This window comes from Capricornis sumatraensis, chromosome 19 (genome assembly GCF_032405125.1).
Source record: "Capricornis sumatraensis isolate serow.1 chromosome 19, serow.2, whole genome shotgun sequence".
Lineage (NCBI taxonomy): Eukaryota > Metazoa > Chordata > Mammalia > Artiodactyla > Bovidae > Capricornis > Capricornis sumatraensis.
In genome coordinates, this window is record NC_091087.1 from 39,583,543 (window position 1) to 39,607,981 (window position 24,439).

Below are 24,439 nucleotides of genomic sequence, written 5' to 3' on the forward strand. Positions count from 1 at the left end.
GTGCTGGTGGACAGGGTAGTGGTCTCTGTGCTGCCACTTCAGTGTATAACTGGGCAGGGGGTTATGTGCACATGGGTTAGCTAAGGGCAACCTACTAAAGCCTGCTAGGCAAAGTGGGGCCAGGCTGCAGGACACCGAGAGAGCGGGCTGCTGGCCTGCAGCGGTGCGCCATCCTGTGGCCGTTCCCAGGGGCAGAGCCTTGTCTCTGGCCAGAGGAGACAGGACTCTGTGTGGGCCAACCAGCTCTCCTCCCTGGAAGTCCTGACCTGCTGGCCGGGAGGACAGGGCATCCCCCAGATGGGCCTCATGACTCCCATTCTCTCAGAAAAGAAGAAAATGAAGCAAAGAAGAGCACGATAAAATACATTCTTCTCCTTTCTTGATCCTCTTTGATATAGGTGAATCACATGAAAGGTGGTTAATAATGTTAAAAGTTTAGAAATTACCAAAAGGCCACTAACGTGCTATCTAAATAATACTGCACAATCAGGCTTGGCTTTAACAAGCTCTGCATCGGCTGATGCGGGGCCCAGGGCCATCTTGCCCACCAGGCAGAGGATGTGTCTATCAACCCTGCCACAGGTTGCTCCCCCAGAGGCCTGGCCTCTACTTCCAGCAGGCATGTGCACATACATGGGTATACACGTGTACACACACTCACACTGTCTGAGTGACTCTTGGGATTTCAAAGTTGAAGTAAACAGAACAGATACTCACAGTTTTGAATAACACACACACACACACACACACACACACACACACACACACTGTGGGTGGAAGCGACACTCGTCTCAGCGCAAATATGTGCCAAGGGAAGAAGGGGATATTCTGTGGATATTGCTTCAGGTGAAGTTGCAACATAAACACTGTATATACAGCTAAAAAAAATACATACAAAAATTGCACATGTATCCATAGGAGGGGAGCACAGACCCCAGGCAGGGTGCTCTCGGCCACCCACCTCAGCAATCCAAACTCCCCATGAGCTGCCCTTAGTGGTGTTTCTGAGTCACCAGGAGCAATGTGCCTGGGCAGCTGGGAGGCAGTCTCTCTAGACAACATGGGCATTGCGAGGCGGAGGTCAGCGGTCTCGTCAGCGGCCTTCTCCCCTTCCTCTGCCTTCTGGCCATCCTAACAGCCAGCCACACTGTGCCCTTGAGAGAGTTGTTACGGCTCAAAGGACAGCCATTTCCATGCAGAGCTGTTGTCTACAGCATTTGGTAGACTAGTTAACACTGGCTGCTGATAGAAGGAGGCTGGCCAATTACGGCTCAGGGGAAAACTGTGATCTGGGTACTGGTAGCCCTGGCTGCCGAGGCTGACAGCTCTGACAGTAATCAAAGAACGGTCCTTTAAACTCTGTTCCCCTGATGGCCCCTAGAGAACTGCATGTGCAGGAATACCATCTCGTTATGTCCTGCTAGTTATTTGTAAGATCTGGACTCTGCCCTCCTGGGGCCCTGGTGACACCACCTTGGGTCAGCTCTGTCATGGGCTGATACACCCAAACTTCACTGGCAAGTGGGGACAGAACCAAGGTGAAGGAGATTCAGGCAGTGGCAGCACGAGGGGAGACTTAGGGCCGTCCTCCACACAGTGCACACACTTACTGATAATGGAAACCAAATGGGTGCATGACCCTAAGGATGGGTTCTCTCTTCTTGTCCTTCTACCCTCTGCTAGAACAAAGGATGTAATTCCCAGAACCAAAACTGGGCTGATGCTAAGGATGGCAGTTCTGCCTGGTAAGAGGGCCCAGTATTGATCCTTTAAAGGAAAAAAGTCTGTTGTGAAAGTTTAGTAGATGATGGTAAGTACTGGTTAAATCTGTCTATTGCTAGTGAGAATAAATACACGATGTTAAAAAGACAGGTGATACTCAGAGTTCCGGAGGAACTTGACCCAGCTCATGGAGTTCAAACCAGAGGAGCTGTCACTTCAAGGATGCATCTTCATATTTCCTGCACTTGGGGACAGTTAGGGCGGAAGGTGTTCCCATGAACGGCAGCTGCACATATGTGCGGCTGACTTTCCCTAATGTTAAGATGGACTCAGCGTCTCACTGGACTTGGATGGGGAGGGAAGGCTTGTCTCTCTTCTTTCCTTGAATTCTGTATGAATACCAGGAGGGGGAAGTGTGTGGGCAACTTGAAGAAGGTGACACATGAAGTAAGACCAGTGACTGGGACATATTAACGGGGCTGCAGGATTTTCACAACACAGCTGAGAGAGTCTGGAGTGGCAAAAGCCAGATACTGAGCACAAAGCCAGTCCTCCAGGCTGATGCCACCCTCCCGGTCCAGGGACTTCTCGGCAAACTTGATCATGAGCAGTGTGCGCTTGATGTCCAGCCAGTTCTGGAGCAGGGTGTTCCTGTGAGCAGGGCTGGGGGAGGCGGTGAAAGTCTGGAAGAGATCGTCCCGGGGGCCCCAGAGCAGACACTGGAGGATGCCTTTGGCATCTGAAATGAGGATCCGCTCAGAAGGGTTGGGATTTAGGAGGCAGCTGGCCAGCTGCTGCAGGCCCCGGGAATAGGGGGAGCGGAGCGGGATGCGGGGCAGGTCGGCCCGAGTGTACTCCTTCTCCTTCAGCTCTGGGTTCTCATCGAAGGGGTTGGGCAGGTGCAGCATTTCATAGATGAGGATGCCTGTCTGGAACTCGTCGCACTTTTTATATTGCGTGGCCGTGATGATCTCCGGGGCAAGGCGGGACTGGTCCCGGAGGATCTCAGGATCTACCAAATGGCTCTTCTGCTTGGCCTGGGAGAAGTTGCTGACGATGAGCCTCGTGGGACAGGACGGGGTGGGGCTGGGCTCTGCAGGCCCCAGGCCCTGGGTGGGCCCCCCAGGCTGGTAGTGGACGAGCAGCAGGTTCTCCAGACGCAGATCGCAGTGGGTGACATGGTAGGGTTTGAGGTGCTCCAGGCCCGAGCACAGCTGCAGAAGCAGCAGACACACTTGCCTCTCGTACGCATCCGGGCTTTTCCCATGCTGCGCCAGGGAGTCTCGCACAAAGTCGGCCACTGTGAGACAGGGAACCTCTCTGGTGATGACCACAACGTGGCTTCTCTGCTTCCTGCTGACGACTGCCTGGCTTTCTTTGTGGGATGACTCTGCTTCGGAGCCCAGGTCTGGGCCCTTCCCATCAGCTTCTTTCACCTCTTCTGTTGCTTCCATGTCATCCTCTTCCTCTTCGGGGGCATCAGGATCCTCCCAGGGAAGCAGGCGCTTAGGAACTTCAGCAAGGAAGTGACCGCAGTCCTGCTGGATGTTAAAGTGGACAGCCAGACTCTGCCGGATAGCCAAGCTGTGATAATATTGCTGTGATTCTTTAGCTTTGCTCTTACAGATCTGAAGGAAGAAAGCAAAGAACATAATTTAAAATGCACACTATCATAACAAGGCTCATGATTCGTAAAGAGGGGTTAACTACAAGGTGACTGGTAGGAGTCTGGAGTAGCGACAGCAATAGCGTTGCAGTGAAGATACAGCATTAGAGTTGAGTTTTCCAGAAAGGGTTTTGGGGACCCTGTGTTGAGTTTCAAGAAACAGTATCTTCATGCTTAATCCATAATGTGTATTACCTCTAGTCCTTATGTGTGTGTGTGTGCTAAGTTGCTTCAGTTGTGTCCGAATCTTTGCGACCCTATGGACTGTAGCCCGCCAGGCTCCTCTGTTCATGGGATTCTCCAGGAAAGAATACTGGAGTGGGTTGCCATGCCCTCCTCCAGGGAATCTTCCCCACCCAGGGATCAAACTTGCCTCTCCTGCGGCTGCTGCATTGCAGGTGGCCTCTTTAGCGCTGCGCCAACAGGGGAGCCCTCTAGTCCTTACACCAGCTCTTTAAATAGGCTGTGTGTGTGTGCATGGCCAGGTGCTCAGTTATATCCAACTCTGTGTGACCCCCTGGACTGTAGCCCGCCAGGCTCCTCTGTCTGTGGAATTCTCCAGGCAAGAGTACTGGAGTGGGTTGCCATTTCATCCTCCAGAGGACCTTCCCAACGCAGGGATCAATCCTGTGTCTCCTGCATTGCAGGCAGATTCTTTACTGCTGAGCCATCTGGGAAGCCCAAAGTAGGCTGAGGACTTAAGAATTTAAAAAACAAAAACAAAAAACACAAACGCAGGGCCACTAGTTTACAAATCTAAGTCTGTCCAACACTAAAGCTTCCTCCTTCCACTCTATCTTGCCCCTCATCTAGAAAACTGAAAAACAAAAAGGCATTTTTCATTTATGCTTTCTTTCTGTGGAGCCTTATAGCCAAGACTTACACAGCAGCTCAATAAATAGCTTATAACATAGGCCAGAATACCTTATATCACTGGTCAGGAGACTGACATAGAATTGACCAGGTAAACTATGAGTCTTCCTAACTTTTCAGTGAGTGTCATTGTGATGGTCACAACTCAGGCACTCATGGGTCACTGGCAGGATAAAGAAGAATGTTTGAGAGAATCGTTGGTCTCATCTAGTTGGAGCAAAACTGGCATTTCAATGGCAGAAGTCTAAGTTTTACATTTTCTCTCTTTTTTCTTTTTGAACAACAATCTGTACCCAGGTTTTATTACTTAACATGTCTTGAAACTGTTCCATAGATAGTATACTATTAATAGTTTGTTTTTTTTATAGCGACATACATTCCAGTGCATGGACATACAGAGTTCAGTTACCCCTCTCTACTGGCAGACATTCAGGGCCTTTCCAGCTACAGACAAGGTTGCAGTGAAAAGCCCTATACATCCTCATATTGCTGTGTATGAGGATACCTGTAGGATAAGTTTCCAGAAGGGGAAGTGCTGAGTCAAAGGGATCTGTATTTAGATGTTTGATAAATGTTACCAAATTGGCTCTATCAACTTGAGTCAGTTTACACATCAGCCAGTGGTGCAGGGGGGTGGGGTGGGGTGGGGCGGTGGGTGGGGTGCTTGTTCTCTTCCCATTCTTGCCAGCCGATGATGTTTCCAAGCTTTATCTCTGCTGATCTGATAAGTGAAGAAAAGTATCTTTGGAGATACTATTTTTAATGAGTTATCGAGCACCTCTTCACATCTTTAAGGGTCCACTGTAATTTCCCCCCTTTCGTTACCATTAACTGTTTCTTCATGAAGTGAAGTGAAGTGAAAGTCGCTCAGTCATGTCTGACTCTTTGTGACCCCATGGACTATACAGTCCACGGAATTCTCCAGGCCAGAACACTGGATTGGGTAGCCTTTCCCTTCTCCAGGGGATCTTCCCAACCCAGGGATTGAACCCAGGTCTCCTGCATTGCAGGCGGATTCTTTATCAGCTGAGCCACAAGGGAAGCCTAAGAATACTGGAGTGGGTAGCCTATCAGCAGATCTTCCCAACCTAGGAATTGAACTGGGGTCTCCTACATTGCAGGCGGATTCTTTACCAACTGAGCTATGAGGGAAGATCCCTATTTCTTCATATCCTTTGCCTATTTTCCTCCATTTGAGTCACTGGTGGTTCATTTCATTAAAAAAAAATTAGAGTATAACTGCTTTACAATGGTATATTAATTTTTGCTGTACAATGAAGTGAATCAGCTGTATATATACATATGTCCCCTCCCTTTTGGACCTCCCTCCCCCCAATCCCTCTGTCCCACCCTTCTAGATCATCATAGCGCACTGAGCTGAGCTCCCTGTACTTTACAGCAGCTTTCCACTGGTTATTTATTTTACACACAGTAGTGTATATTATTGGACTTCCCTCATGGCTCAGATAGTAAAGAAACTGCCTGCTATGCAGGAGACCTAGGTTCGATCCCTGGGTTGGGAATATCCCCTGAAGGGAATGGCTACCCACTCAGTATTCTTGTCTGGAAAATTCCATGGACAGAGGACGCTGGCAGGTTACAGCCCATGGGGTTGCAAACAGTCGAACATGACTGAATGTATATTGTATGCCAACCTTAACTCCCAGTTTGTCCCCCCTGTCCCTTTCCCACCCGTGACCACATGCCTGTTTTCTATATCTGTTATCTATTCCTGCCCTGAAAATAGTTTCATCTGTATCATTTTTCTATTGTTTCCCAGGCAGCTCAGTGATAAAGGATCCACCTGCAATTCAGGAGACGTGGGTTTCATCCCTGGGTCAGGAAGATCCCCTGGAGAAAGAAATGGCAATCCACTCCAGTATTCTTGTCTGGGAAATCCCATGGATAAAGGAGCCTCGTGGGCTACAGCAAACGGGGTCACAAAAGAGTTGGACATGACTTAGTGACTAAACAACAATATCATTTTCCTAGATTCCACACATATGGGTTAATATAGAATATTTGTTTTTCTCTTTCTGATTTCTTCACTCTGTATGGCAGACTCTAGGTCCATCCACATCTCTACAAATGACCCAACTCTGCTCCTTTTTACGGCTGAGTAATATCCCATTGTAGAAATGCAGCACATCTTCTTTATCCACTCATCCGTCACTGGACACTTAGGTTGTTTCTGTGCCCTGGCTACTGCAAACAGTGCTGCAACCCTACCTACACTCAACACTGGCGTAGATTAAAAATACACAAACAATAAATGCTAGAGAGGATGTGAAGAAAAGAGAACCCTCTTGCACTGTTGGTGGGAATGTAAACTGACACAGTCACTGTGGAGAACAGTAGGTAAGTCCTTTAAAAAACTAAAATCAGAACTACCATATGACCCAGCGATGACACCGCTGAGCATAAATCGAGACAACCATGCTTCAAAATGACGTGTGTACATTTTCTCTTAACAGGTCAATATTCAAGCAATAAGGCCTCTCAAAAAGAAAGTTATTAAGTGGTTATGGATCAAGGAAGAGTTTTTTGAACAAAAACATTAGCCAAGAGTTCTACATCCTCAAACAACTATTGTATTTCTAGTCTTAAAGGGTTAGAAAAGCAATAAATAAATAAAAATCACCCCTAAAAGGATTATCCTCATGATACGATATGAGAAGCTGACAACAGAAGGCTGAGTCTCCAACGCTATTCATAGATTGTAACAGCCTGGTCCGGACAGCTCCTCCAGGACCCTGGGAACCAAGAACAAACTTGCCACTTTTCCTCCTTGGCGGGAGCACGCTGCTGCACCTCACAGACACCAAAGCCTCCCAGCAACAGGTGCTCTGCAGCGGCTACAATTTGCTCGTTTATTGTGGTGACACAGAAGAGCAAATTTGGAAAAGCTTTTCTGGCCTTCTCTATCTACAAAGAAAAATGTACATTTCCTTAGGAGGATGCTGATGGATGCTCGGTTCTGGGAAGCAGCAGGCTCTGATTTCCATCAGAATAGACGCTTTTAAAAAAGGAGCTGTGGCAAAGGAGTCTGAAGGAGAGGAATATCCCTCTCTCTTTCATTGTATTTATACATATTTATTACAGTGGTCAATGACACACACACACACACACACACACACACACAAGCAGATGTACATGCACACATGAGAGAGATGTGAAAAAAAGGTTCTTTGTCTTCTACCACGAACTTCATCAGTTTTTGGCATTTCTTCTTTATGCAAACTTCTGGTCTTGAAATAGAGATATCCCCAGGCTGAGTTCAAGTTCAAACATATATCTTTCACAAAGCATTATCTTAGGAAAGCTTTCTAAGTCTCAGCACAGGCAGTATAATATATAATCCTGATGCTCATCAATCACAACATGAATTCTTTCTATACTGTACTGTTGGCAATATTTCATATTTATATGCCACTAGGTATTTAAAAACCTTATACTAGTCATCATTTAGTTGTATGGGAGTTAGATCTAGGACATGACACATTCCAGTTTGAATAATTTGCTCAGTATCACACTGCCCACTAGAATGGAAGTTCAAAGGTCCCAACTCCTCAGCCTTTGAAAAGCCAGTCAAATACCACTGAGTTTGGCTGAATGAGACTGTAGTTAAACTCTGTCACCCTATAGAAGGGAAACTTGCCAAGGACTTGAAAGGCCTAGCATTTAGCCTGCTACCAGCTGTGTAACCTTGGTCATTTCTCTTAATTTCTCTGGGTCCCAGTCTTTCTAAGTAAAGGAGACAATATGAAGAACACTGAGACCTATTCACAGGGCAGTTGTGAGAATCCAATGAGATCAAGTAGGTAGAGCATAATTGTAAACTACTGCTGCTGTGCTGTGCTGTGCTTGGTCGCTCAGTCATGTCTGAGTCTTTGCGACCCCATGGACTGTAGTCTGCCAGGCTACTCTGTCCATGGGGCTCTCCAGGCAAGAATACTGGAGTGCGTTGCCTTGCCCTCCTCCAGGGGATCTTCCTGATCCAAGAATCAAACCCAGGTCTCCCTCATTGCAGGTGGATTCTTTACTGTCTGAGTCATCAGGGAAACCCCTGTAAACTACTAAGCTGTATAAATGTAACATTCATAATGACTAAAACAATGACAACTTGTAAATGTTAAAAACTGATGCATTATAGAATCCTCACATTTTTTCTGGAGAAGGCAATGGCACCCGACTCTAGTACTCTTGCTTGGGAAATCCCATGCACAGAGGAGCCTGGTAGGCTGCAGTCCATGGGGTCACGAAGAGTCGGACACAACTGAACGACTTCACTTTCACTTTTCACTTTCATGCATTGGAGAAGGAAATGGCAACCCACTCCAGGGTTCTTGCCTGGAGAATCCCAGGGACGGGGGAGCCTGGTGGGCTGCCATCTATGGGGTCGCACAGAGTCGGACATCACTGAAGCAACTTAGTAGCAGCAGCAGCCCATTTTTTCAGAGAGCAAGTCAGAAAATTTCATCTTTCTTTGGGGTCTGAGAGCTACATGCTCCAGCAGTGAGGCTCTCTGATGACAGGTTTGGCAGAGGGTGGCTAAACAGGGACCATTAAGGTTTCCCACCTCCATGCCAGGTCAGCCCCGACCAACAAGTCTAGATCAGCACTATATTCTGATTTAAGATGGGCCAGTCTAAGACTAAGGAAGAGAGCTGTTTAGCCAAACTGTAGTTTTCACTGTGCCAAGTTGCACAGAAAAAAACTTGCCACTTTGTGGCTTGCCATTAAAAGCAGAGAAGATATTCTAATTGTTACTTCTATTCTAACTGTATCTATTCACACTCCACACACCCCCACACACAATTTTAGAAGCTATCTCAGAGTTTTGTGAGTAGATAAGAACATGGATACTACAACAAGAATTTATGTTTGGCTTCACAGATCAACTTGAGATAAAGGTTCAAAGTGATTTATGAAGAAGAAATGATAAATTGTTCAGTCAGTTTGGATGCTCTGAAGGAAAACAGTCTGCTTAGAGAGCCACGCTGAGGAGCTGGCACTTCCTTATCTCTTCACCTTATAATATGGAGACAGGCTGAAGAATAACTGGTCACTCTAGTTGTAAGGGCAAAGGAAAAAGGGAGAAGACTGGAGTATGAAAGAAGAAAACAAAATACTAGTGCTTTTAATTAGCTCATAACTAAGAAAACAGTTACAACCAAAACACAGACCTATGGAGATGTCCATAACAGGGTTTTTCATATGATGACTATCTCATAAATCTTTATTATGGAGGCTGTGATGATGTTAATTTAGGTAGGAGTGTTATATTATTCTATTCACCACAAAGTAGCCATTTTTCAAATATTAATAACTTGACTCCTTTGGTTTAAAAAAGACCTCAAAATGACTTGGCTTCAGAGATGAATTTCTAGTTCAAAAGTCATTTCAGAAAACAAGCCACTCTTTCCAGAACAAATGGAGAGGGGTCTTCCTGCTGCTTGTTGTTTTTTCCTTCTTCTCTCACTCAGTATTTTCTCTGCTGCAGAGATCAAAGTAGCTTCTTGGCCTCCCATTTTCATTTACCTTTCTTGAAAGAAATTCACATTCCTTCCTTACAGAGGGTAGCTGGCTTCAACTGAAATCCAAGCTTTCACTCCCCAAGAAGAATGATTTCCACAGGACTGCTTGGCTCCACGAAATTCTGAAATAGGAACTGAACTGGAGCTGGAATGGTCCCATATCTCCATGTAAGACTCCCTTTCGTAATGGGAGAGAAATCATCTCATATTTGTTTTCACTATGTACGGGAAAATCTATTTAAAATGCTGCCGATTTTGGCAGACTGTATCGCGTACATTTTCTGAATGGGAAGAAAAGCCCTCGGAGAGCCCGAGCCACGGTGACACTAGAGGGAGCTGCGACATCAAGATCCACGAGTCACCTGCATGGAAACCGCAGCAAGAGAACAAAAACCAGGCTGGAGAAGGCCGAACCTCCGAACACGCTATCGGTCTCCTTACAGACACGTTCTTGGTTCCACGGAAGTGGCAATGCCTCGTTCATGCAGAGGGAAGGCTTCGCGCGGGGAGCACAAGCAGGAGGGCACGCCCATCCTGGGCACACGGACCTTTGCCTCCTTGCCCTCTCACAAGCTACTTCTCCCAGAGAAAGCCAGAACATCAAAAAGGAGAGCCAGTCAGCTGACGGTCCACACCCACCAACGTGGACAATACACTGTCACAAAAAAAGAGGCTCGGGGGAAACTACCTGCTTGTCTGAGTTAATCAAGACGAGGGAGAACAGAGAAGGAGAGGAGAAAGACTGACTCTCATCAATTGAGCATTCAAAAAAGTACATGACGGCTCCTCAAGGACTTCCTGTCTGGAGAACACGGCATCCTGAAGCACCAGGCCAGAGCCCCCAGATACAGTGGAAAACATGCTTCCAGAATCAGAGCCAAGTTAATCTCTTCTGAGACCTTCTGAGACCTGAGTCAAAGCCCATAACCCTCACACAAGCCTGATCTTAGTGGGGAAACAGGGCTGACAATGGATTCCCCACACACAACCTGGGAAGTTTAATTCCAAACATTCACTTCAACGCAGGAGCTCATTTTCTGTGTCGCTCCTGGCAACTACTCTGCATACCGTTGAGGCAAACTTGCCTTTATAGAGCATTTCTGTTTGCTACAATAATCTTAATCTAGCTAGATAGCTAACTTTAAAACAGTAGACTGTGTGGGGCTTTGACTATAAAGCCTCACTAAAAGCAGCTGGGACAGAGAAGACAAGGTTATGTGTCTAATGCTACTGACACTGTCAGAATGCCCACGATGCCCGGGAACTGTAATGAAGGTGTACACTTTCCACCCTTTCAGTACTGACTCAGTTTAAGGCAATGAAGTAGGAAGATGGGGAGGGGGGATGGTGGACATTTGGCAAAACTGGATGGCTGTGGAATAAATCAGTTGTTGAATGGGGAGTGGTATTATCAGTTCTTACTTACTCGACCCTTCCTCCCAAAGGCTCCCTGAAATGCTGGTGTTTGAGGGGTCTGCTCTCTTTTCTCATTGACACTCTCCCTTCAGGAAGCTCATGGCTTCAACCATCATGATATACTGCTGACTTCCACATCTATATTTGCGATCCAAACTTATCTTTGAGCTTCGGACTTACCTATACAAAGGCCTACTTGATTTCTCTCCATATATGTCCCATCCTATAGACAGATGCCTTAAAGTCAACATAACCAAACCCGAACTTTTCCCCACTGAATTTCCTGTTCTAGTATGCCCACTTTTGGTGAATGGCCCTGTTATCTGTCCCAGCATCTAGATGAGTTATCAAGTTCACTCTGGGTTTCTCCTCCATCCTCATTTCCTGCATCTCGTTAATCACCAGCTTTGACTGATTTTGTTCCCATATGCTTTCAAATTCTCCTCTTTTCTCCATCTCGATGGCTACCATTATCACTTGCTGGTCTGCTACCAAAGATTTCCAACTGGTCTCCTCGACTCCCATGTAATTTCCCTCAAATATACCATTTACGTAGCCACAAGAGCCATCTTTCAAAAAAAAATCAAATAAACTTCCTAAGGGTTCCCCATTATCTCCAGAGGATAAAGTCCTGGCCTGGCTTCCCTTGCGAGGCTTATTTCTCCCCCGTCTCCTAGTTTTGCCACACTGAACTCCCTGCAGCCAGCACCCTAGTCCTACCCTCCAGGGCTCTCTCTGATTGAGGCGCCTCTTCTCCCCTCATCTGCCTGAGGGATGTCCACCTATTTCTTTCTTTAAAGTCCTCACATGTGTCATGTGTGTCAAAGACAGAAAGTGCTAAATGCCTGAATCTCCTTTCTGTGTTTAGCTGCCCCTCATGTACATGTCTCTATTATTACAGCTGTCACATTGTTTGTCTGTCTTAAGAGCAGATATTTTTATCTTGAGGGCCCAGCACAGAGCCAGGCACCTAGTGCACGCTCAGTGTGGCTACACAAATACTGAGAACGGTGACATCTGACCTCATGTAGCCATAAGGCTTATTTACTCAGAACAGCTAGAATATATGATTAGCTCTTATGAAACAGATGGAAGCTGGCAAGCTGATGGGGAGGGGGCAAGGGCAGACAAATCTGGGTAATAAATGCTCATGACCTGACTACACAAATGAGTCATATCTGAACAATGGGGGCTGTCTGCTGAGTCCAGGCTGCCCTGGAGGCTCAGGGGTTTTGTGCTGTACAAACCCACACAAAACAACACTGCTCTTTGTCATTCCGTTCAATTTTCTCTTTTCTCCAAAGGAAGCGATATGTATAAAATACAAGACTCTTCAAAAATATTCTACATTAGCTTTTATTTTTCAATTATGGGCCCAGTTGGCCTAGTGTGCCTTCAGCCGACTTCCACTTTATCAGCAGGGATTCCCATTTCCAGCTTGCTCTGCGCACTTTACAGGACCTCAGTGAACCTTAAGTGAGACGATGTTGTGGGGAATGAATGGCAGAGGGACAAAAATGATACATGCTGACGACTGCACACACACTATACCATCTGTGCTCTTCTGTCACATTACCCCAAAGCACAACAGCATATGGGAAAGGGCGAAGAATGAAAAGCTGCAAATTCTAAATTGATATTCATTATTTGGTATGACCTCACTCTGAGAATACAGACTGATCACTGATAGATCTCAATTCTTTGATCTGTCCAGAAGGAGTACGGCCTTACTTGCTGCTACAGAGCTAAGACCATACATGCTCAATGCTGTTACAATCATATTCAAAATGGATTAAGTGTTTACTATATAAATACTGTCTGGGCCCCCAGGAATCAGAACTCCATGCTGTAGAAATCTGCTATGAGACCTGTCAGGTAGGCCAGGTATTTTACAGCTTGACTTGCTGTAAAAATGTTCACATGCCCACCCCGCCTCCCCAATATTTTGGAGTCTAGAAAAGAAATTCAAGAAGGCAACTGTATAGTATTTCACTATTTCACTTGTGATTTGTACTCACTGAATTCTTTTTATGCTCCCACTCAGCATATGAAGCAAAAGAAATTCTTGTGTGTTCCTGAGACCAGTAATTTAGGCTGACCAGGTGACACCCAGGATGATCACACTGGAGAAACTGAGGCACAAACCAGTTGAACAACCTGCTGAGGACCCAGATTAGGAATTCTATTAATTTGAATCCCAATTTATAATTCTCAGCTGTGTCCTCTCACTTCATTAATTAAAGCTGTGGCTCTTTTCCCACTAGACAGTTCATTTTGATTCTTGGTTTACATGAGTACCCCCAAATCTCTCCTTTTGAAACCAATTTCCAGTAGAGACTTTAAGGCACTTCTGTATGCATTCAGCAGTGAAATATAGTGGACACTGACCTGGGGTGGCTATGAGTCTGTAGAGCTGGCTGCTGATCAGTCATTTTCTGGGAAGGTCCAACGTTGGGCACATTTGTGTTGCAATATGAAAATGAAATAATGGGCTTATTTTATGAAAATAAAAATTGGGCTTCCCTTGTAGCTCACTCGGTAAAGAATCTGCCTGCAGTGCAGGAGACCCGGGTTCAGTCCCTGGGGTGGGAAGATACCTTGGAGGAGGAAATGGCAACCCACTCAAGTATGCTTGCCTGGAAAATCTCATGGACAGAGGAGCCTGGTGGGCTGCAGTCCATGGGGTCGTGAAGAATCGGGCACGACTGAGTGACTAACATTAACACTTATGAAAATGAAAATGGTTTCCTCTCTATAGTTGGTTCCTTGTCACTAAGCCAGCAATTAACTGCCTGATCCTATAGTCTGAACTAGTTGTAAATTCCTACCAATCCCCGTTATTCCTATTAATGCTTTTTCATTTACTGTCTTGCTTTCTCAGCAACCACCCCAATGAGATCAATGGAGACTCCAGAGTCAAAATGCAATAAAAGATGTTGGTCTCCACAGTTCACTTCTACTTTATTACAAGCTTTTAACAAGATTCTTGGCATAGCTGGAAGAAAAGAAGCTGCTCCACTGCTGTAATAGGGAAGTGAAAACCTTCACTGAGCTTTCTGCGCTCTCTCTGTGAGAACAAAGACCAGGACTACTTTAAAAAAAAGAAGATACCTACTACTACAGAGTTGGAAGTGCTGGAAAAATAAGTCAGAAATGTATACTTTTGCTTACAAAAGATTTTCATTGCCTTTCTCAAAGTAATTTCATCAATTTCTCACGTGGTCTCACATAGCAGCATTTATTATAAAATGATCTGATAACAACAGTGAAAAAAGAATGTCCTATGGACACTGAGCCATAATTTTACCAACTGTCCACCCTGCTTCTAGGCAAAAAGCTGTCATTTGTCCACTCAAGGATAACACGGAGGAACAGCAGGGCCAATCCACTGACTCAGGTATGATCTAATAGGACAAGTTCCATGTAGGAATGAAGAGGCAGCCTGCCATAAAAGTTGATGACGATATATAAAAGTAGTTGTTCCTCTCTGTTCTCAGGTTCTTCCTGTTTGGAACGATGAAGGCCTGCCCTTTGAAAGTTGATGAGTGTACTTTGAAGATTACGTGTTTGTTCAGTGGCTACCCAGATTCTTTGAAAGGTGGCAAAAGTAAAGTGGATTTTATTTAGAACAGGGAAGTTAAGGGCTGGAGGCCAGCCAACATGCAGCCACAGAGACAGACGGTCCAATCTACTGCATGGTGGCTCACCAAATGGTGATGAGGGGATAAAAGGAGACATGAATGACACAAACAGGAGCTGAAGGTTAAATACTGTCTAGGAATCAATGTGGTGTTTTCTTCACAAAAGCTCTTAAAAATGCACTGTGCTCACTGTCTCCTGAGCCTCCCTGTTCCACACTTCCCTAACTCACTGCATTTGATATCCACTTCCACTGCTACCAAGACTGTATTTTTTTTTTCTTTTGAGGTTTACCAAAGATTCAGCTCCTGCCTTCTCCTTATATTGCTCAAACTTTCCTGAATCTTCAACTCTGATCTGTGGGTTCTTGTCCTTTGCTATATCCCTTTCAAATTCTCCTGCTCTAGGTCACTTAGCTGTGTGGGCCTTTTCCCAATATGCAGACTCTACCACTACAATCTCATACTTTCCCGGTTTGAACTAAATCAAGTTGATGAGAGCACTAGGTAACCTTGACCTCTCTTCTGAGTACCAAACTCACATTTTTATCTGGCTACACATTTTCTCTTGACCTGGCTGTCCCAGGGGCAGGGACTCACAGAGAGCTCATCTTTCTGGCTTTTCTGATTCATATTTCAGTTAACGGCATCAGCATCCTCCTGGGGTTGCTCCTTCGTGAAATCTTAGCATCAGTGCCCTCATCCTACACCATCCTACCAGGCACTCACCAGAGATGGCCAACTGCCTGCCTTGGCTCCTTCACCACCTGTCTCTTTTTTGGATGGCCTTATTGCAAGATCTCATCATCACTTGCCTGGACTGTTGCAGTAGCATAATGACTGGCTCCCCTGCTTCCAATGCTTCTGAACTTTTCCACCACAGTTTATTTTTAAAACCATTCATCTCTAAAATCATTAATCTTATGTTATCTCTCTGTTTAAAAATCCTTAATGGTTTCCCACAAAACACAAAATAAAGGCTAACCTCTTAAGCTCATCAATCTAAGCCTCTAAATTTGGTACCAAATCTTCCCAGCTCCATTTTCCACTATTCTCTCCATATACTGTATTTAACCCTAAGAATAATGTGAAGTAGACCCTAGAGGCCCTTTTTTTTATTGGCCCTGAGATTTAACAATGTTAAAATGACTTCTTTCATTTATTAATCTTTATCTTTACATCTTCACACCACTCTTAACCTTTACTATAATGTCTTATTTAACAGTTACTTATGCCTTTGTCTTTCCCACTGGAATACATGCTCTTTGAGGGCAAGGCTTTTGCCTTATTCATATGTATTTCTGTAAACACATGCAGATATTACAATGTTTTATACAGTCAATGTTTGCCAAAAGGTCAAGAAATATTTATTGAATGCCCACTATGTATGCAACATTATATTAGTATATAATGCTGTCTAATGCTAAGGATATTAGATTAATAATATAATAAAGATATGTGGATTCGCAAGCCATGTTCCCTGCCGCAAGGAAGCTCAAGTATACCAGTGGGGAGGGGAGGCATGTTACTTTAATTGGGTAATGGTAGTATCGAATGGGCTTCTCAGGTGGCACGAGCGGCAAAGAACCTACCTGCAAATGCAGGCAACATAAGAGATGCAGGTTCAATCCCTGGGTAGGGAAGATCCCCTGGAGGAGGGCACAGCAACCCAGTCCAGTATTCTTGCCTGGAGAATCCCATGGACAGAGGAACCATAGGGTTGCAAAGAGATATGCCTGAAGGGACTTAGCATAGCGCAGCACAGTACTGTAGAACTGTAGCATGACAGAACAGTGGTAGAGAAATCCACTGTGTATAGAGTGGGTATGCAGAGAGGAGCCATCAACATATTCTCAGAAGATCAGAGAAAAAAATTCACAGAGCTGGGTTCTTTAAGAAAATATAGGAGTTTTCTGGGCTTCCCCAGTGGCTCAGATGGTAAAGAGTCTGTCTGCAATGTAGGAGATACAGGTTCGATCCCTGGGTCGGGAAGATCCCCTGGGGAAAGGAATGGCTACCCACTCCAGTATTCTTGCCTGGAGAATTCCATGGACAGAGGAGCCTGGTGAGTTACAGTCAATGGGGTGGCAAAGAGAAGGACATGATTGAATGGGGAGTTTTCTAGGTACATGAGAAGGGAGTGGTGGAATGAGTAGCTACCATTTACTGAAAGCTTACTTTGTGTCAAATGATGCTCTGAGTACTATATACATCTCCAGGTACAACTGACTCTTGTGATTTTTCACAATGGCTTTAGGGAGAATGCAGTATTTTCTCCATTTTACAAGTAAAGACAATGGGCTTAGAAAAGGCAAGTAACTGGGCCAAGGTAACACAGCTCATAAAATAGCCAAAGTACAAATTTAAACACAAGTCTTTCTGACAACAATCTAAATTCTTAACCGCTGTATCAACAGTCCTGAAATTTTGTGGAGGGACCACCTGAAGGTGCTTGCTAACAGTGTAGCTGCCCAGGCCTCACTTCCAGAAATGCTGATTCTGTAGGTGTGAGATGGGATCAAAGTAAGCACATTTTTAATGAGGATCCCACAGGTGGTTCTGAAATAGGTTACCTGTACAGACAATGCTCTTCCCAGAAGAGCAGTCCAAAGAGAGGAACTAATGAGTGCAAAGTTGGGTAGCATGAAGCAGGAGTTAGTTATAATTTGTGTTCAGAGGATGGGACTACAGAGATAATAAGTAAGGACACCTGTGACTTCAAGAAGCTCACTATCAAATAATCCATAATCTTCAATTCCTTAGTTTTTTCACTGAAGAGACATTATGACATCATTTTTTAAACAAAATAAAAACTGTCCATAATCATTACTACTCTAACACAGAAATCATTTGTATATTACCATTTTGTAGGTCAATTCTTTTTTTAAGTTATGGTTACAGTATTTGGTATTCTGCTATTTTAATGTGACACTTAATCAATGTAAAAAAATGTTTTCCATGATTTTAAATAATCTTTATAATAACATTTTTAATAGCTGAAAACATTCCATTGGGCTAATACACCATAATTTATTACATTGTTTCCTTAATATCAGGCACTTGGTTTGTTTCCAATTTTTGGCAATACTAAAATTCTGAAGGATTGTTACACTTAGTAGCTTTTTCTCATAATTTTAAGGAAAGATGTTTATGACTTTGAAGGAATGAGAAAGAAAATATCTAAGTGCAGAGCCTATTAAAATATGCTCAGGCTAGGAGAAGGCAATGGCACCCCACTCCAGTACTCTTGCCTGGAAAATCCCATGGATGGAGGAGCCTGGTGGGCTGCAGTCCATGGGATCGCTAAGAGTCGGAGACGACTGAGCGACTTCACTTTGACTTTTCACTTTTATGCATTGGAGAAGGAAATGGCAACCCACTCCAGTGTTCTTGCCTGGAGAATCCCAGGGACGGCGGAGCCTGGTGGGCTGCCATCTATGGGGTCACACAGAGTCGGACACGACTGAAGCGACTTAGTAGTAGTAGTAGTGCCTAATATTAATGAAGAATAATAATGAATGACCAAAAGAATGTTGAGAAATAATTTTCCATTATTGTTAACAACACTAACGCATTATTATATTTCATATAACTTCATAATTTACAAAAACAGTTTCATTACATAAACACATATACCTATAACAATCTCATGAGGTAGGCAGGGCAGTGAAAATCAAGAAAGGTTATATGACTTGCTTGGGTATACACAATGACGGATAGAGAATCTGGACTCACATTAGCTGACTGTTTTCCTTTATTCGATGTTGTGATGTCTTTTAGTTTAAGACCAAGGAAAATCATAAAGATAGTCACACTGAATGAAAAACAGAATAAAGCTATAAACTGAACTGTGTCTTCTTAAGACTCACATAGTAAAGCCCCAACAGCCAATGTGACATACTCCCTCCCCCACCCTCCCAAGTGCAGACAGAAGGGCCCAGCAACACGCCAGGAAGACAGTCTTCCTTTCCAATCTCCCAACCTAGGAGAAAATACATCCAGTCTATGGTATTTTATTATGGCGGCCCGAGCAGACTAAGATTTTGTTGCTGAGAAGTAGGGTACTGCTGTAAGTAGTACCCCAAAACGCAGAAAGAAGTGGCTTTGGAATTGGGTAGAAGCTGAAAGAGTTTTAAAAGCCATGATAGAAAAAGCCTAGAAATGTATGAACAGACTGTTGCTAGAGATATGGACATTAAGGGCGATTCTGGTGAGGTCTCAGAAATGAGGAACATTTATTAGAAACTAGGAAAAAAGGTGAGATTTCTTAAAAAATGGCAAAGAACTTGGCTAAACTCTGTTCCAGCATTTTGTTAAGGCAGAACTTGTGAGCAATGAAACTGACTATTTAGCTGGGAGACAAAGTATTAAAGGAACAACTTGCTGTCTTTTGACTGCTGATAGTGAAGAGCAGAGGGAGAAGGAGTTGAGGAAGGAACTGTTAAGCAACAAGGAACCAGAACTTGAAGATTTAGAAAACTCACAGCCTACCCACACCACAAAAAATGAGAAAACTTGTTCTAAAGAGAATGTTAAGGGTGTAGCAGAACAGCCATGTGATAAGGAGACAGACTGTGACTCGTGGACTTAATCAGCCATCTCAGCAGAAGCCAGAAATAGAGATGGGGTTACACCGGCAAAGTACTGTCAGTTTGAACTAAAGGGACAGAGAAAGCTGGGTGGAATGAAGGAGGGCTAATGGATTCTCCAGGAGTGGATCATAGAGCTACTTAGCTGTGAGCATGCACTGTTCTTTAAGGAGAAGGAAGAATGACCCTGAAAAGGTGTTGCAGGGATCACCACAGGGCTGCTACTCCCACCGCAGGCCCAGAAGCAAGGCTGGTTCCTGCTTGGTTTTGAAGGGCCGGGCTGCCTCTCCAGATTGGGAAGGCCAGGACGAACCTGCCCAGTGCCTCAGGGGTAGGCTGCCCTGGCAGTCATGTGGGTGGGTCCTTACAAAGACCCAAAGGACCAGGGTCCCCAGCAGAGACACGGGTGATTCTGTCACCTCAGTGGGCCTGAAAGACAGAGTACGGAGTCCAAGAGGATTGTTCTGGAGCCTTAATATCTAATGGAATTTGTCTTGCAAGATTTTAGACTTGCTGGAACCCATCATCCCCTCCTTCCTTCTGATTTCTCCCTTTTAGAATGGGACAGTCTATCCCATGCTTGCCCACCACTGTATTCTGGGAGCATATAACTTGACTAGTTTCATAGGTTTATAGTTGGGGAGGCAATTTGCCTCAGGATTTATCAGACCTTGAGTTTTACACGTATCTGATTTCTATGATATTTAGATGAGACTTTGGACTTTAGAGTTGATGCTAGAATGAGTTACCTACGGGGCTGTTAGGATGGATTGAACATATTTTGCATGTGATAAGAACATGAATTTTTTGGGGGGTCAGGGGCAGAATGCTATAGACTGAATCAAGAACCTTCAAATTCATATGTTGATGTTTTACCTCCAGTGTTAACTGTATTTGGAGATAGGACCTGTAAAGAGGTAATTAGGGTTAACTGAGAGTAAAAGGGTGGGGCCTTGATATGCATTAGTGTCCTTATAAGAAGAGACACGGGTGGCCCTAGTGGTAAAGAACCTGTCTACCAATGCAGGAGAGATAAGAGATGTGGGTTCGATCCCTGGTCAGGAAGATCCCTTGGAGGAGGACACAGCAGGAGAGTCCCATGGACAAAGGAGCCTGGTCGGCTACAGTCCACAGGGTCAGAGTTGGACATGACTGAAGCGACTTAGCACACACAAGAAGGGACACTAAAGAGCTCCAATCCCCTGAGCCATGTGAGGAGTTGGAAAGAAGGCAGCCATCTGCAAGGCAGAAAGAGAGCCCTCACTAGAAACTAAATCAGTTGGAATCTTGATCTTGGACTTTCCGGCATTCACAACTGTGAGAAAATAAATTTATGTTGGTTAAGTCATTCATTCTTAATATTTTGTTATGGCAGCCTGAGCAAACTAAGACAACACCCAAAGTTAAAATCTTAATACTCTGTCACCACAGTGGATTTGGTATTTAAGGAGCAGTGGTATTTAAGGAGCAGTATCCTTTGACTTTCAAATTATTAAATTCCAGCACCAACTTCCTTTTGTAACATTTTAAAAGACCTTTTAGTCTCTTTAACAGACATAGAGAACAGACTTGCAGTTGTGGGGGGGTGGTGTATAGGGGTGGAGTGGGGGAGGGACAGACTGGGAGTTTGGGGTTAGTAGATGCAAAGTATTACATATGGAATGGATGGACAACAAGGTCCTACTATATAGCACAGGGAACTATATTCAACATCCTGGGATAAACCACAGCAGAAAACAATATTAAAAAATGTATACATATGTATAACTGAGTCATCTTGCTGTATAGCAGGAATTAACACATTGTAAATCAACTATACATCAATTAAAAAAGAGAGAGAGAGTTATACCTGCCTGGTCACTCTAATTTCATTAGTATGGAAAGGGATAATTTTAAGAAGACAAACAGTAAAAAGTTGATGAGCCAACCGCTAATCTTTTTTGTTTATTTCTGCAAAGGTAGGGCTCACAGTATCCTAGTAGCTTATTCCTTTAAGGTTGTACTATCAACTGGGTACTTCTAGAAATGCCTAGAGGGTCTTCAAATAGACATTTATATTCACCATTTAGTGTAAAACATCCTTTCCCAAACCTGCCAACAACTCTCAGTATATAACCACTTGCCACCTGTTCTTTGGAGATTGCTTTTGCATCATTACAAGCAAAGAAATCAATAGCAGGCCATTGATTTGGGAAAGAGACAAGATTGCACAGCAATAATACATAAAGTTAGTCAAGCCCTACTTCTCAGTTGTTTTGAAAGAACAGATAGTTCAATGTTCCTTTCTGAAATAGGCATTCATCCTGCACTGGCGATCCTGTAGTAATACAGGCCCGAGACAGATGAGGTCCCATAACTCCAACTAGTGTAATGGCTCTTGAACACTACACAGAATCTCAACATGCCTTTTTTGACTCAACAGTAATGTATTAACTTGAATTTAGATTCTCTCTCTGCAGTTTATCCCTCAGTTTAAGAAGTGTGGGCTGGGCACAAGGTCACTCTGAGTACCACCAGAGAGTGAAGTGGCTTAGGTGCTGCAAATGCAGAGAGCAGTCAGCTGAAGGTCTGGTCCAAATATATGTTCTGTCTTGAAAGATGGGTAAGGCCAATCGTTTACCTTCTCCATTAATTTACTAAGATGCCATCTGGTCTATCTAGCCAAATTAACATGTACAAGTCATTTAGGTATGTTAATTAGTTTTGAACCAGTGAATAGAATCTGGAAAAAGGGACTATGCAAAGGGTGAACCAACGTTACATTTACATAGAGATTTATGCTTTTAGAAACTCTTTCACATGCATTATCTCACTTGATCCTAATCTCAATCCCACAAAGTAGATTGGTCATCATTGTTGTAAACATCTGAAAGAGGAGGAAACTGAGGCTCAAAAGATTGTTGCTGTCCTGGGGGCTCAGACGGTAAAGCGTCTGCCTGCAATGCGGGAGACCTGGGTTTGATTCCTAGGTCAGGAAGATCCCCTGGAGAAGGAAATGGCAATCCACTCCAGCAACTCTTGCCTGGAAAATCCCATGGATGGAGGAGCCTGACAGGCTACAGTACATGGAGTCACAAAGAGTCGAACACGACTGAGCGACTTCACTTTCACTAGCAATATAGGGAAGAAGCTAAGGGATAGTGAAAGAAGTGAATACCAATCACTAGGTATTTTGTTTTCTTGCAGCCAAACGGCCCCATAAGATGGGTACGATTATTATTCCTTTCTAAAGCTGAGGAAACTGACACTCAGAGGAGTAACTTGTGACAGAGCTAAGTGGAAGAGTTAGGATTTGATCTAGATCTTTGGGATTTCAAAGTCCATGCTTCAGTTATTATACTGATGAAGCCTATGGCTTACTGTTACAGTGAATGCAATTGCTCAAGAATTCTTGATGCTAAGAGTTTTAGCCTTCTTAAATAAGCGAGCTGTCTGGAACGGGTGATACACATTTAAGAAATTGATATGACATAACAGGAAAAGCGTAGGCTATGGGGCCAGAGAGACCTGTTTAAATCCTAGCTTTACTAATTGCTAGCTGTGTGACCCTAAGCTTTATTCTCACCTGTCAAATGGATACATAGATCTTAACCCCATGAACTTGATGTGAAGATTAAATTATGTAACACGAAAAAGTTCCTTGTACATCAACAAATATTGATTACCTTCCTCTATAAAAACATTTCGCTCAGAAGCAGAGGAGTTAGAAAGCAGAGATAGACAAGGGTCTCTTACTTGCTAGGGAATAAAGACAGAAACATAGAGGGTGAAAGGCACATAATAGACCTCATTTGTACAGGAAGTCTTTGCAAACAATCCCACTCAAGTATTATCTACTTTAAGAAGAATTTTTTAGCATCAAGAGTCTGGGTTAAGGTCCTTCTAAGCTCCCACAGAATTCTGTTAACTTCTACCTTAGCATTCAGTATACTGTGTTGTAAGTCTGTCCCCATAAATCTGTTTTCTCCTCTAGATAATAAGTTAAGGCCTCTTCTATTACAACATCTGGTGTAAGGCAGATACTTAATAAGTTTTTGCTGAATGAAGAAAAGGGGAAAAAACACACACCCATCTCAATAACAGTGTGTTGGAGAGGATTAGAATCAGATTTACAATATTTTCTTACCTTGACTGCATAGTTATTAAGTGGATCTTTTGCGTATGAAGCTGTATAGTAAACTGCATCACCGGCTTCACAGCATGGCTTGTCACTGGTCAGCCTGAAGTCTGACCAGCTGTCTACCCCAAAACGGAGTTGGTCTTTCTGCCCAGCCATGAAGAGGTCTTCACATTTAACAGCCAGTTTCTTCAAGGCATCTGTATGAAGGCTTCGGATTTTACCCACCACTTCTTCACGATTCTCAAGTCCTCGATAAAGTGCTTGTCTCTGTGGCTTCTGGATACTCCGGCCCTGTCTACCAGAGGGACCCCGCCGGCTGGACAGGGACTCTGTGCTGTTGGAAAACCTATCCTTAATACTGAGAGTGGTTAGGCTGGAGATGCTGTTTGCTGCTGAGGGCACACGTCTCTCCTTGTGCAAAGGTCTCTCCAAGGAGTCATAAGACTCAGCATCCAGACCCTTGAGTTCATAGCTGACCGAGGAGCCAGCACTGCTGGCATCCCAGCTGGGGTCGATATCGTAGGTGGGATTAGCCATGACACAAAGGGTAGTTTCCAGGGACTTTTGGAGGTCTTTGGAGAGTGGCTCCGTATTGGCTCTTATGATCATTTTCTTTGGCAGTGGAGGTGGTGTTGGTTGCAAAGCGTTAGGTGCGTCTTGGTCTGTTTTCCCGCCAAAGGCGATGGCATCATCCAAAGCTCCCTTAGGCTGCCGTGGATGCTTGGGAGGTATCATGGCTGCTCTAGATTGTCCTGGATTGTTTTAAAATAAAGAAAGAAGAAAAAAAGAATAATTAAATAAAATTTTTGTTCTGGTTACATAATTGAAACTTAAACAGAAATAAATGTAGTAGTAAGAATTTAAGAAATCAACACCTT

General features: G+C 44.1%; 1 protein-coding gene across 1 annotated transcript in view; it reads right to left on the reverse strand.

The window, feature by feature from the left end:
* Positions 1-2,192: 2,192 nt before the first annotated feature.
* The window catches only part of PEAK1 (pseudopodium enriched atypical kinase 1), a 66,520-nt gene continuing 44,273 nt past the window's right edge, over positions 2,193-24,439 (reverse strand). The window contains exons 3-4 of the mRNA XM_068991586.1: positions 23,568-24,313; positions 2,193-3,350 (exon numbers count right to left, since the gene is read on the reverse strand). Coding sequence (XP_068847687.1) covers positions 2,193-3,350; positions 23,568-24,313 — 1,904 coding nt within the window. The remainder of the gene's footprint in view (positions 3,351-23,567; positions 24,314-24,439) is intronic.